Source organism: Gopherus evgoodei, chromosome 1 (genome assembly GCF_007399415.2).
Source record: "Gopherus evgoodei ecotype Sinaloan lineage chromosome 1, rGopEvg1_v1.p, whole genome shotgun sequence".
Lineage (NCBI taxonomy): Eukaryota > Metazoa > Chordata > Testudines > Testudinidae > Gopherus > Gopherus evgoodei.
Genome location: NC_044322.1, coordinates 236,938,337 through 236,952,675, shown reverse-complemented (window position 1 = coordinate 236,952,675; position 14,339 = coordinate 236,938,337). Strand labels below are relative to the sequence as shown.

General features: G+C 42.3%; 1 protein-coding gene across 4 annotated transcripts in view; it reads left to right on the top strand.

Annotated features, from left to right (window-relative positions):
* The window catches only part of PRR5 (proline rich 5), a 143,899-nt gene that overhangs the window by 77,597 nt on the left and 51,963 nt on the right, over positions 1-14,339 (top strand). For all 4 annotated transcript variants that reach the window (XM_030539852.1, XM_030539860.1, XM_030539875.1 and 1 more), the window contains 2 exons: positions 6,707-6,787; positions 13,635-13,683. In XM_030539852.1, coding sequence (XP_030395712.1) covers positions 6,707-6,787; positions 13,635-13,683 — 130 coding nt within the window. The remainder of the gene's footprint in view (positions 1-6,706; positions 6,788-13,634; positions 13,684-14,339) is intronic.

The following is a 14,339-nucleotide window of genomic DNA, read 5'->3' as shown; positions in this document are numbered from 1 at the left end:
TGTGTAGAGAGTGCTAGTTTTATTAACTACATTAATTGCACCTCACATATTACTCCTAATATTAAACGTGGCCATGTCACTTCACTATGTACTAGGGACATTTAGCTGCCAATTTTCAAATGATTGTAAATTGAGTGTGTCTGTTCAAGCCAGCTAAGATCAACTGTATTGAATTATTAATGTGCATGTGTGAGGAGAATTCAAACAAGGGGTACTTAACATCTCGAAAATGACATCAAATGAATAGCAAAGGGAGACAGAGCGTGATGTTTTCTGTTTTGGTCTGCTTATGCATTTCTGCATGGCTAGATCATATGCTCACTATCCTGGACACATCACTTTTATTTTCCTTTCCCCCTGCTGATGAGGCCAGAGATGTTTAGCTGTAGGTCTTTTCACTGTTAAATACTGTGACTGTCTCTCTACTATGAAAATGAAACAGAGTTTGAGAGTGGTTGCCAGATCTCCTTCCTCCCAGTGCTTCACCCTCAGCCCGCACTTAAAGTGTTTGTCTTGTGGTGGACCTGACTTCTACACAGGGTCAGCCATGCTTAATACCTATTAGTAGGGCCCTACCAAATTCACAGCCATGAAAAACACATCACAAACCGTGAAATCTGGTCTTTTGTGTGCTTTTACCCCATACTATACAGATTTCATAGGGGAGACCAGTGTTTCTCAAATTAGGGGTTCTGACCCAAAGAGGAATTGCAGAGGGGTCACAAGGTTATTTTGGGGGGAGAGGCAACCAGAGAGCGGCGGCTGTTGGTTGGGCACCCAGCTCTGAAGGCAGTGCCCTGCCTGCAGCAGCACAGAAGTAAGGATAGCAATACCATACCATGCCACCCTTACTTCTGCACTGCTGCTTTCAGGGCTAGGCTGCCAGACAGTGGCAGCTGCTGACTGAGAGCCCAACTGCGTAGGCAGCAGCACACAAGTAAAGGTGGCCATACCATCCCAGGCCATGCTTACTGCTGTGCTGCTGCTGGTGACGGCTCTATCTGCAGAGCTGGGCTCCCACCCAGCAGCCACCGCTCAGTTCTGAAGGCAGTGCCGCCACCAGCAGCAGCCCAGAAGTAAAGATAGCAATACCGCAACCCCAGCCTACAATAACCTTGCAACCCCCTCACAACTCCTTTTTTGGGTCAGGACCCCTATAATTACAACACCGTGAAATTTCAGATTTAAATAGCTGAAATCATGACATTTATGATTTTTAAACTCCTATAGCAATGAAATTGACCAAAATGGTCTGTGAATTTGGTAGGGCCCTACCCATTAGAGCAAAACATCTGAGATATTATCTAGACTTTCTCCAGCGGTACATGTATCTCTCTCCACTTGCTAAAACAGGTGTTGAACTCTGTTGGCCCAGTCCACACCAGGAGAGTAACTATTTCAACACCAGTTCTGGGGGAAAGAAGATATTCCCAAAACCTGATTTTGATGTCTGCTGCCAAGATGGCTCATTTTTCTGATGCAGAAGCAGCTGGCACTGGAGCCTTTTAAACCATGTAAAAGAACCAAGCACAATTTAAGAGCAGGTAGCCGGGTTTTTTCTTCACATAGTATAAAATGTAAACTGAGTTATTACTTACAGGACTAGATGGTAATTATGCCTTTCCAAGGAGGTGGTGTCAAACATGGTTCTGACTCTGGAACAATAGTGTGGATGTGTAAAAGTATTATTGAACCCATCTGAAAGTCCAGACAGGGACGGCAAGTTGTATGGGCTCATCATGCCTGGGCTCCAGCAAATTCAGGGCCCGGAGGGCCCAGCTCCACCAATGTTTGGGTCTCTCCCCCGGCCCTACCTGCTGCCTCCGCACACCTCCCCCAAGCATCCCTGTCTGCCCTGGGCAGCAGGCGGCTGGCCCCTGCATCTGTGTGATGCACTCTCTTGCTGGAGTGGCGCCAGGGGGCAGGCTGAGGTGGCTGCTGCACCTCTGGAGGGAGGAGGTTAGGAGGTGCATGACAACCCCCTCTGTTCCCCCCCCCCCAGTAGGTGACTCCGAGTCAATGCTGAGGAGGGAGGGCTTATCCTGGCTGGACCTCCTGAGCAGTAGCCTTGGGGGGCTTGGATGAGTTTCATGTCAGGGGGGACCGTGGAGGCCCCCTCCCCCGCTCCCCCGGAGTTCGCTGCTGCCGGCAGGGAGAGGGCTGGGGGAGGAGTCCTCTCTGGCCCCTCGCCCCAGCCCTGGGTCAGCCTGCCTGCTGCACCCCAAATGCCTCATCCCTGGCCCAGCCCCACGCCCCGCACTCCTTCCTGCACCCCAACCCTCTGTCCCATCCCAGAGCCCGCACCAGGCACCCAAATCCTCTCTCACACCCAGCACCCCAAACACCTTTCCGCATCCCCTCCTGCACCCCAACCACCTGTCCCAACCCAGAGCCCATACCCAGTACCCAAACTCCCTCCCAGAGCCTGCAACCCTCCCACACCCAAAGTCTCTCTCCCAGACCCTGCATTCCAATCCCCCTGCTTCACCCAAACTCCCTCCCAGAGCCCACACCCTGCACCCTAACCCCCGTCCCAGCCCAGAGTCTGCACCCCTCCTGCACCAAACTCCCTCCCAGAGCCTTAACCGTGGGGGAGAGGAAGGGGGAGGGGAGGGAACCGGACTTGGACCCATTCTGGGCACCACCAATAATCATATAAACGTGCCTCCTGTGTGTCTAGATGAGCTTTACTGCTAGTTTGTATTGGGTTTTTGATGTTTAAATTTATCTCATAGGAACTTTAGGGTTATAGCCCACATCCAGCCCTGCTTCACAAGGCAAGGAGCTTCTTTGTTTACTAGCTTGTCAGATACAAACTAGCACACTTAAGATAGATAGATTTGGTCCAAACTTTGCATTCTAGAACTCAGAAACTTGTCCTTTTTCCATTTTACCAGAGACACTATAGTGTGATCTGACGGAAAATCAGCTGCAGAGTTCTAAAAAACAATGCTTGCTAAGTCAGTGGTAGAACCAGAAACACAGGTTGGAGGTGTGTGGTGGTGTTTTCAGTTTCCTAAAAATATTTTCCATCAGATATTCTAAGGATGAAATTCAACTCTGTGACCCACAGTGATGGTGTGTTAGTACCACTGTGGATCTCTATTGCTATTTTGCACATTCTGTGTGCAGAAATGTCAGTGGGAGTTTGGCATGTAGAATGTAGATGCATTCTGCAGATTAGGGAGGAAAATTCAGCACTGCGTTTTCAGACGAGCTGTGAGGCGTTTAGCCTGGTGCAAAATAAAACAGAAAGAGCTTCACTTTGTAGTTAGTAATTCCTTTTTTGCTTGGTAGAGTTGAGAGAGAAGAAAAGTGAAACAGTGCTAATTGTGAAGAGCCTGTTCCATAACCACAATAATCATGTGCTCTTATAATAATACTCAGCTCTTACATTGCGTTTTACATCCGCTGATCTTAAAGCACTTAATGGAGGTGGGCAAGTATCATTACCCCCACTCTAAATATGAGAAAACTGGGACCCAGAAGCTCGCCAATGTGACACAGTGGTAGATCCAGAAATAGAACCCAGCTCTTGTGACTCACAGTTAAATGGCCTATCCATTGGGCCAGAATACTTCTCAAAGACATAATGTGCTACTAAAATCCTTCCTTTTTCCTCTCTGCAAAGGGAACTAAGCTGTTCAGACATGTTTGTTTCTGTCAGGGTAACACTAATGTATATGCATATTTTTCTGTCTGTATTGGAAGTGATTACTCTTGGGGTATTTTTCATTTTTAAAGATAAACTGAGACAGTTGCAGTTGAATTTAAAACCCTGGAGCTATGTCAGTTTACATCAGTTGAGAATTTTATATTTCTTTACTTGTTACTTTCATTTTTAACAATGAAATAATTTCAATAATCTCATTAACATTTTGCCATTCATCTTATTTGTTCATATTGTGCATTTGTATCCATCTGGAGAATTAAACTAACCTCGTCACTTTCATTTTTATTCAGCCTTTAGTTTAATTTAACCAACTGAGTCACTTCCAGTTTGTGGCTCTTTTGCTGTAGTACAGTGCTGCAATGTTTGGGTTGCAAAATTCAAATATAGTTGAAAGAAGACGTAACTCTCCAGACTGTGTGCGGGAAACTTCCTCCCACTCTTGTGCCCCTGCACAAAGGCTATCTGCACTAGCATTCCCTGTGTTTCCCAGCCTCTGGGGAGGACAGGGACTGTTCACTTCTGCTCTCCCCCATCCCCAGGAGTAGGATCCCCAAAAGAGGACAGGGAATGGTGGAGATGAGTCAGGCTCATAATCCACCCCTCCCATGACTCCCCTTCACCCGAACCAATGCGTAAAGCGGGGTTGGGGTGTTGTGCGTGGGGAAGCAATCTTCTCCTTAGGATGGTGCATATCGTACACACACACGCCCTTGTTGTGCAGCGATTCCCCAGAAGAGACGGTGTGCCTGAGGCACAGTTTCCGCCATGTTCCTCCTGGGGTAAAGCTATTTGGGCCAGAGATGTAAATGCCACAGACTGGACCGACATACATTTATTGTTTTAACTAGAATATTTTCATGAGTGAAGAGCTGCTTTTCTCTCCATGTTAAACTGATAAGGAGAGCCTTCTGTGGGCAGCACAAATGGTCACCTTAGTAAGAATGACTGTTAGGGAAAATGGTGTCAAACTGTTGTGGTATCATGTGGCAAAACGACAGGAGGAGTAGCTGATAGATATAAAGTCCATCTACATTTTGAACTGGAGATATAATGCCCAGCTCAGGAAGGCATATTTGTGCGAGCTCTGATCTAGCAGTGTGCTAGACATAGAAGTGTAGCTGCAGTGGTGAGAGCAAAAGGAGGCCCACATACAATCCTGTCTGAGTCACGAGGTATGTACTCAAGTGGCTAACCCCTCCAGCTGCTTGTCCTGCCATGTTACACTCTATTTTTAGTGCATTAGCTCAATCAGAGCTAGCACAGGTTGGTCTACCCAAGCTGGAAATTACAGCTCCAGCTCGAAGGGTAGACATACATTTGAATTAACTTTTCAGCTTTGTCCTCAGAAACAAATTCTTTAAATTGTGATGCATGCCTCATCGCATCAGAGTCAATCTGAACCCTTAATGTATTTCAGGTCTGTACTGGAGTCTGATTCTTATTCATCTGAGGGAGGTCTACGCGTAAAACACTGCGCTGCTGTAGCACTTTAATTAAGATGCTCAACACTGACAGGAGAGAGCTGTCCCGTCAGCATAGTTAATCCATCTCAACAAGAGGTGGTAGCTGTGTTGGCAGGAGAAGCGCTCCTGTCGACATAGCCCTGTCTATCCCGGGGGTTAGGTCCGTGTAACTATGTTGCTCCGAGGTATGACTTTTTCACGCCCCTAAGCGATGTAGTTATACCAAAGTAATTCTGTAGGGTAGACCTGCCCTGAGTAGCCCTTACATGTGGAGTCCTCTTAAAGTCAGTGGGACTCCTAAGCATCACTAATAAGAGCTGCCAGATTAGGCCCATAGTGTTTTGCAGATGTTCAGATCATCTCTTCAGATTTGGGCAGTCATGAAAATTATGATAGGTGGCAGCCTTCAGCAGTGTGAATTTATGTTAGATACCCACTTACACTTCTAGACAGAGCTTAGTGAATTTGGAGGTTTCCGCTTTGTGTGCAGTCGATGTTGATCACAGCAGAAACACACAGGCAACACTGACGGTCTCTATACAGCCTTTGCATACAAGAGAAGTACAAGTGGAATTCAGAGTGGGTGCTGAGACGGGATTATACCTATACCTGTTTCATCACTACCTCTGTTGATGGCTAACTTTCATAAACATTAAATATCACCTAATTTTTTCAGCTTGTTTTCCTCTACCTAGGGCAGGAGCATAAATCTTGGAAGTGTAGGGGGGGAGTAGCAATGAATTGGTCTGTGTTACTGATGCTTTTCTGTCATAGTACTGTTATTTTTCTTAAGAAGAATGAATGAGAGGTGTCCAGTGAAGTTAGCCAAAAACCCATCAGAGAAGAGAGGTGTGTCCATATTTTTTTCTCTGAAAGTCTTTGAAAACTCTAAGGATTCTTGTGACTTGAGTAAATATATTCTAGTGAAATAACATTATGTTTATGGTCTGAACTTCATTTTATGTTTAGTCTTAAACCACTGATTATAGGTAAATAAATCAAATAACCTTAGTTTAAAAAATATATACACCTCTACCTCGATATAACACTGTCCTTGGGAGCCAAAAAATCGTAACGCATTATAGGTGAAATTGCATTATATTGAACTTCCTTTGATCCTCCAGAGTGCGCAGTCCCACCCCCCAGAGCTCTGCTTTGCCGCATTATATCTGAATTCATGTTATATCGGGTCATGTTATATTGGGGTAGAGGTGTATATCAATAGTACTTGTGTATCATCACCTACCTTACAGTAATATATTTCCTCTGTGAAGGGGCCTTTATTCTTGTGATTAAAATATGTAGGCCTACATTTTCAAAAGTGTCTAGTGGTTTTGGGTGCCTCAGTTTTTGGGTGCTCAAATTGAGACATCTTAAAGGGCCCTGATTTTCAGAAAGGCCATCTGCCTCTGGAAATCAGGCCTCTTTAAAGAGTCTCAAGTTGGATACCAAACATCACTAGTCACTTTAGGCCATGAGATCTGTGGGAACTGATGTACAGCTTATCATGGGTGTGGTTACATTTCCAACATATGAGAATAATGACTCATTTCCTAATTTCTGCTTGCAGTATCCATAATGGAGTAATAGCAGTGTTCCAACGTAAAGGGCTCCCAGATCATGAACTTTACAACCTCAACGAAGGAGTTAGGTGAGTACCACAATCAGAGAGAGAGACGTTGCAGCACAGTTTTTAGAAGACTGATGTTGTTGGCCAGTAATAGTTGCTGACAACTCCCACAGTGAGACCTTCTTTCTTCAGTTTGTGTTGGAACTGATAAAGAATATCATTAATCTGTCCTTATTGGTTAGGTGTTGGTTCCTGGTCAGCTGTGTTTACTGCAGGACTCTTGTCTGCACATAAGAGGGAAAAACTAAATGTAGTGACCTGCCTGTGTTGTGGAAACAAATATAGTCCTGTCTCAACCAGTCTGTGGCGGTCTAGGTGACATTTAGAAAACAAGAGTGCAAATCCAGAGCAACAGTGTTGACCTTAGTGGAGTTACTCTTGATGTGCTCCCATATACCTGGGACCAGAATCAGGTCCACAGTTTTCTTTTAACAGCAGATTGGCTATTTTTTTTTTTTTTGAGATTGCTCTTGCATAACGTGCCGGGCTATTTCTTTTAATTAGTTTAATGATAAACCTGCTTCACATGTTTTGCTCAATTGATCATTCATTTTGCTGTGCTTGGGGGACGACAGTTGCTGATGATTCATACCAGAGCTGATTGAGGGCACATTGCAAAATCTAGACCAAAAGCTTCTGTCATAAACGATGCATCAGTAGTGTGAAACTCTGGTGTAAAATAGTGCATTCTCTTGCTTAGAGGTTGGAAATTCCAGTTACGGTAGCATCCTCAGGGCTCCTGACCATTTGGAAATGATTCCCACAGCTGCAGCAAAACACAGTCCAAAATTATTGTCGGTTTCAGGAAATGTGTAGACCTTTCCTTTGTGAGGCTGTATAAGGCACTAACTTGTGTTGGGGATTTGTGGAGACCTTAACCAGTGGGAGCTCCAGGAGTAACACAAAGCAAGCCTGGCCATTGGGCCACCCTGTAAGAGGTTGCAGTGTAAACTGGCTTGGGCAAGAGGGGCAGGTGTAGCACTAGCCTCTGCACGCATCCCTCAAGGTGGCTAGCAGGATTATCCTCGCACAGTCCTTCAGTGTGAATAAGTGCAAGGTGGTGCCCAGCCATTGCAGGAGAGAGCGGGGGATGAAAAGAAGGAATGATTCACTGCCCATCCATCCAGTGTATATGCAGAGTCTGCTCCTTGGAACTGTAGAGTCACCAAGCATAGTCCAGTTTAGTCTTGCATAGCAAGAGCTTTCCTGCAGGGTTCACTTATCAGAAAACACGAACAGATTAAAAAGCCACGATTGGGTTAAAACCCAGCTAGCCTTTCCACTTTTATGTAGAAGTTTGCTTCCTCTTAGGCTCCAAGTTAGGTTGACCATCCTCTAACAGCAATCCTCCTTTTCAGTGACTACCCAGGAATTGTTTTTTATGAAGCTCCTGATATGCCCAATGATCCTTCATAAAAACACTGTTGTGAGGGGAGTATAAGTGGCTTGGAGGATTGTGCAAGGGTCGTGAAGATCTGTATCAAGAGGAAGCATTTGTTCAAATGCTAACTGCTAGACAGTCTCTTAAGCAGATTAGAACACATTTGTGCACATAGCAGCAGAAGCTGTCTCTTCTGAACTGTCCACTTTCTGACTTAACTACATTTTTCTACTGCACATGGTCAATAGGCAGTTTTTGAATCCTCGTGGCTATTTAATATCAGAACTTCTTTTTTCAAATGTAGTTAAGCACAATGAGGACTATTTGCATGCCTCAGTTCAAAGGTCATACTTCAGACATTATTTCTGTAGCTGTGTCCAAAAATTAAAATTAATGTTATTCTGAAGTGGGACAAATGTAATCACCCTCTCATAACTCAGACATCACTGCATTCCTCCCCCCCACCTCAGCCCACTCCCTCCACAAACGTGACCTTTAGGCAAAGACCGAGCCTGGAAAATTTCACCTCAGATGCTGTATTTTCTTCACAGTTACAGGATAATAAGAGAAGTTATTTTCCAGTTATAAACAATGCAGGTTCTACTGGCAATTCTTTTAATTAAATCATGAAAAGAATTGAGTAGCATCGTAACACAAATATTGATATATGGGGAAATAAGTTACACCTACAACATTTGTGCATCTGTGACTCCCAAACCATATGTATTTGGGCATGAGTACTTACATGTGGTGTTATCTGTTTTGTACATGCATATGAAGGTTTTCTGTGTCCATTAATTGTACACACAAGTATCAGGTCTTCAGCCGATTTAAATTTGTGTAGGACCATTTCCTTCAGTGGAAATACATTGATTTACACCAGATGAGGATCTGGCTCATAAAATTTATGGGTACCACTTCATGTTTGAAAGTTTGACCCAACTGTCATTAGATAGGCCTTTCTTCTTTCCCACCTGTACTTTTCTTCCTCTCCCTTACTCAGGGAAGATGCAGAAAACATCACAATGGATCAAGGTGATTTTTTAATACATACAACATACAGCTGTAGTAAGATACATGTCTTCTCTGCAGCATTAGGGCTTGCGATTAATATGATCTGAATAAGATATATCTTTGCAACATTAGATCTTTCATACCAACATGGAAATATTTCCCTTTTAGTGCAATATGTAAAATTTCTGTTCTCCATTATTTGCAGTTTTTCCCTCGCCAAAGTCACCATTACATTTGAGGCTGATTGGTCTCTGGGTTGGCAATCTTGGCAGACCATGTAGCAAGTCACTAGCAGAACCAGAACTAGAGTTCCAGAACTAGGGTTACAAATGAAATGCATGCTAGGGTGATAAAGCAGCTATGAGTGCATATACATTCCAAGAAAATGATAATCAAACCAATTAGTGCTCTGAACCCTGAATACTGCTATTAAAGAACCATAGAGGGCCTGGCTTTGTTTATACCAAAGCGCCTTTTCACCATCATGGAAGTTTACTGATACCTTAAAGAGGGAGTAAATTACATTTAGGGCCAAAGGGACTGATTTTACTTTACTTGCACTATCATAAATCAAGAGTGACTAGTGAGGTTACATCATTGTAAAACAAGTTTAAGTGAGGGAAGAAATAGCTTCAAAATATAATTGATTTACATCCTGAACTCCTTAACACAGCTTTTATTCTGTCCTTATCAATTGGTTCAATGGGACTTTCTCTGAGAAAAGGTTTAAGGTAACGTCCCATAATTATTATAGTCACCTTAATTTTCAGCCAAGTTAAAAAAAAAAAAAAAGTCAAAGAATTTTTAACAAAAACCTATATATAGAATCTCTCCGGTTAACTTTTTTTTTTTAAATCTCTGACGGTGTGATATTAATAACCATATAGTGGAGACCTGCGGGAGTTCTCTTTTCTTATACCTTTAGTTGGATGTCATTATTTACACTCCTCAAAAATTAAGGAAGAAATAGAAGGAAGAGGAAACGGTGAGGAAGCAGGATATCCAGTATTAAAGATGATGTATATTTATAGCTGCCTCTCCTCTGAGCTTCAGGATGCTAATTGGATACAAGCAGGGCAAATTTCAGCAGCATTTCCTCAGTTGTTGAAAGATTTTGTATCTGATGAAAGAATCCTTTTCTTTGCGTCTTTCATAATTTAATAGCTCAAAAAGTAAAGGTCAGCTATAATAAAGAACTAAATTTTTTTCATTCTGAGTAGCATTTAGGAGTCAATTTCAAAGAACCAAAGAAGAAGCAACATGAAGATATAAAAGGGTATTTTATGTGAGTTTATGTTAGCATCTTAATTTGTAAAGTCCTTAAACAGACCGAGTAGATTTAGAGTAAAAAAGATAGAAGCCTCACACGAGTGCAAAATGGCTCTTGGTAAAATGAGAACTGTTTAAATATCAGGTCTCATATCTGATCAGAAATCACATTTTAATTTAACCAGCATTTTTACCAGGACTCTATCACAGAAGTGTGTGTAGTCAGACATAGCTATTCAGTACTGACTATTGTCCATGGCCTGATGGATTGGTACAATATAGTTTATTAAAAAAAAGAAAAGAAAAGAAATACATTTTTGCAAACAATTTTGTTGGGTTCGGTTCCGCTTTGGATCACTTTTTAGTAAGCATTGGTACTGAGGACATCAAACACTGATGTTCTAATGTTTTCCAAGGACCTCAGCATTTTGTTGATAATTAGCTGAAGTCAGCAATAAAGTACCTGTATTGTTAGAGATTCAAAGGGGAGAAAGCACCCAGTGCTGTCAGTTCTGCCTCTACCCTGTAAGTAGAGATGCTAATGCGTCCGTAATCATAGAATATCAGGATTGGAAGGGACCTCAGGAGGTCATCTAGTCCAACCCCCTGCTCAAAGCAGGACCAATCTGCAGACAGATTTTTGCCCCAGATCTCTAAATGGCCCCTTTAAGGATTGAACTCATAACCCTGGGTTTAGCATGCTGCTTGGTATGCTGCATTTCATTGTTCATGTAAATGCAGGCTGTGTACTTTTTAACTTTATTTTTTTCTCATTTGAACTACTAAGTACCAAGATTTTAGTACATCAGAGCCTAGGATTAGTTTTCTAATCAAGAGAATGCCATTTTATAATCAACATTTGGAACTCCAGTAATTAGCCATCACATCTAATGAAGGTATGAAGCCATCTATGTATTAGCTATTTACAAACCACCTAATAGAATCAACAAGGAAGTTGGGACTGGAGTTTGAAGAGCCAATAATTTGAAGGGAAGGTGGAAATGAAGCAAGAGATTGCCATGTAACAAAGTCCTCCAATATTCTTTTTCTGAGCTGTGATACCAAGGTTATATTGTGGAGAGAGGTCTGGAGTGGCGGTGTCTCTTTCATATAAGAAATAAAATCTCTGTGGAAATGTACTGCCCTTTCATTATAGAGTAGATTCAGCCAACCTTACTTATACTGAGTTGTGCCTTGTTCCATGACATGTCCGAATGAAGTCAGTGGGCCTGCTTGGGAAGTAAGCTACTCACCAGGAGGCAGAATCTGGCACCATGCGCCATGTCAACAGTTGAGATGAACTGAGATTTTTGTGAATAACCCCTTGATTTGAAGGTCAAGGTGTTGTAGGCAGAAAGTGCTCAGTAGAGGATCCTCAGCTGCAGGATTCACTTTTCATATTTCATCCAACAAATTCTGGGTCTGTTGACCTTCAGAGCACTATTCAAGGTTTATCTACTCATCTAGGTTGAGCTTTTGAAAGCCGACTCGGGGATTTGAACATACCATTCCCATTAATTGGAATGGGAGTTGCATGACTAAATCCCTTTGCTGGCTTTGACTATTTCGACACTATACTGTTATCTGAAGGAGTGTGTCTGAGTTGGTTGAGTTTCTAGGGAGAGTTCTTTTCATGCTGAATTTTGTCCGGTTGGGCTCTCTTGAAAACCCCACTCCTTGTTTTAATTTTTTAATTTCATGCGTTCCTAACATGTCTGCACAGAGTGCACCAAGGTCATGATGGGCATATTCTTATCAATTTAAATAAATAATAATAGATGTTGACATGCTCCTTTTCATAATGGAAGCTGTCGCTGTACACTGCATGGGAGAATGTGCTGAATCTTGTGTTCCACAAGTAAGTTTCCATCTCCTGTGGAGGTTTTGGGGGGGAGGAAAGGGCAGAAGAGGGGCATATAGAGGGGAGTGGATTACTGGGCTTCAGAAATAGGGCATTTTTTTTTTTAATTAATAATTATTTTTCAAGGCCAGAAGAAGGGAACAAAGGGAATGAAACGAGGACCACACACAACAAAGTGTCTGCATTCATATATTGTGAAACTTGTCTTGTATGACCACAGTAGGGACCTAAATATTTAATTGAGGTGGTCTTTAACCATGTTTCACATATGGTTGTATACTGAGCTCCTTCAGTGCCAGATTTTCAAGTGGTCAGCAGCTACAGCTGCGACTAGATTTTCAAAATTGTTCAGCACCCAACGTGCATCAAGTGGGAATTTGCTGCATAGGTCTTATTCTGGTTCTCTACACGGGCAAATTTCACCTTGAATACATTGGTTCTGGCATTAGAGCTGGTGGAATTCAGTTGTTTCATTTGATGGTGGTTTATGGGAATTTTATTTTGTGTAGGTTGACGCTCCCACAGTTTGGCTTAGAGGCTCTCAGTTGAAGGAGTCCCCAAACTCAAAGTGATATGCTGCATTTTAACTTCATTTTGCACTGAAGCCATGTGAAACTTGGAAGTTTTAATTTAACTGGCCCAGATTCACTCTGGATGATCATGACACTTGGCTCAGTTTCAAGCTTGTCACAAAATCCAGAGAGTTTCACTGGGGTTTCAGGTTTCTTTATGAACACTTGGCACAACTCTGTTATTAAAGTTACTTAGGGCCCAAACTTGCAGTCCAGAGCTCTAAAAACTCACACCGCACCTCATTAAAGCAAGCCAAACTCTCATTCCTTTCGAATTACATCATTTCTAAATCCGCCAGATTGCTCAGAGCCTCATACCAGCATAGAATGCTAAGATTTTTCATATTCTTCCACTTCTGAAGTGAAATTCTGGTCTCAGTTACATAGGCATAAATACAAAGTTATGCCAGTGACTTCAGTGGTGTGATACCAAATTTATACCAATGCAGCTGAAGGCAGAATTCAGCCTCTCTTCTTTTAGTTAAGAAAATCACTCCAGACATATGTATATTTATACCACAACTGTATTCATTAACAGGTCTAAATCTCCAACAGTAAATATTTCTGATCATTTAAAGATGTTGGTTTAAGGGTTTATTATAGTGTGTTATCCCTGTTTAACATGCTTCTGGCTAAACATTTTAGAAGGAAAGATATGCAACTTAAAACGCTTTGTAAGATCAGCAATCTTCCTCTCTTTTACACAATGCACATTGGGTACAATTTGTTGATTGTATAAATATTTATTTTATTCTCTATTCTCTAATACAGGCAACTACTGAAAACTGAGCTGGGATCCTTTTTTACTGAATACCTGCAGGTTTGTGCGGTTTTTGTTTTTCATTTAGCTTCTTAAATTTGTCAGTGCTGCTGAGTAAAATTATTTGGCTGAACAAGCAGTAGGCAAATCCTTTTGTGATGGGTTGGATCTCAGAAACCCCCTTGGGAACTGCCAATTGATGTGCCAAGACTACTTCTGCTCCTGCTTTTCCTGCCAGCACCTTGTCTTGCTGAGCCAGACACGCCAGTCTGCTCCAACACAGACCCAGGGTCTGAATCATATGCCCCAAAGTTGCAGACTTAATTTAATTGAAAGCAATTTAAGAAGTGTTCCTGTCTTTAACACTCAGAGGCCCAACTCCCAATGGGGTCCAAACCCCAAACAAATCGATTTTACCCTGTATAAATCTTATGCAGGGTAAACTCATAAATTGTTTGCCCTTGATAACACTGATCAAGAGATTTGCAGACCTCTTTGCCCCCCCAGCTATTAATACATACTGTGGGTTAATTAATAAGTAAAAAGTGATTTTATTAAATACAGAAAGTAGGATTTAAGTGGTTCCAAGTAATAGCAGACAGAACAAAGTGAATTGCCAAGCAAAATAAAATAGAACACGTGAGTCTATGTCTAAGAAAACTGAATACAGATGATAACCTCACCCAGTAAGCTTCCTTTTACAGACTAGTCTCCTT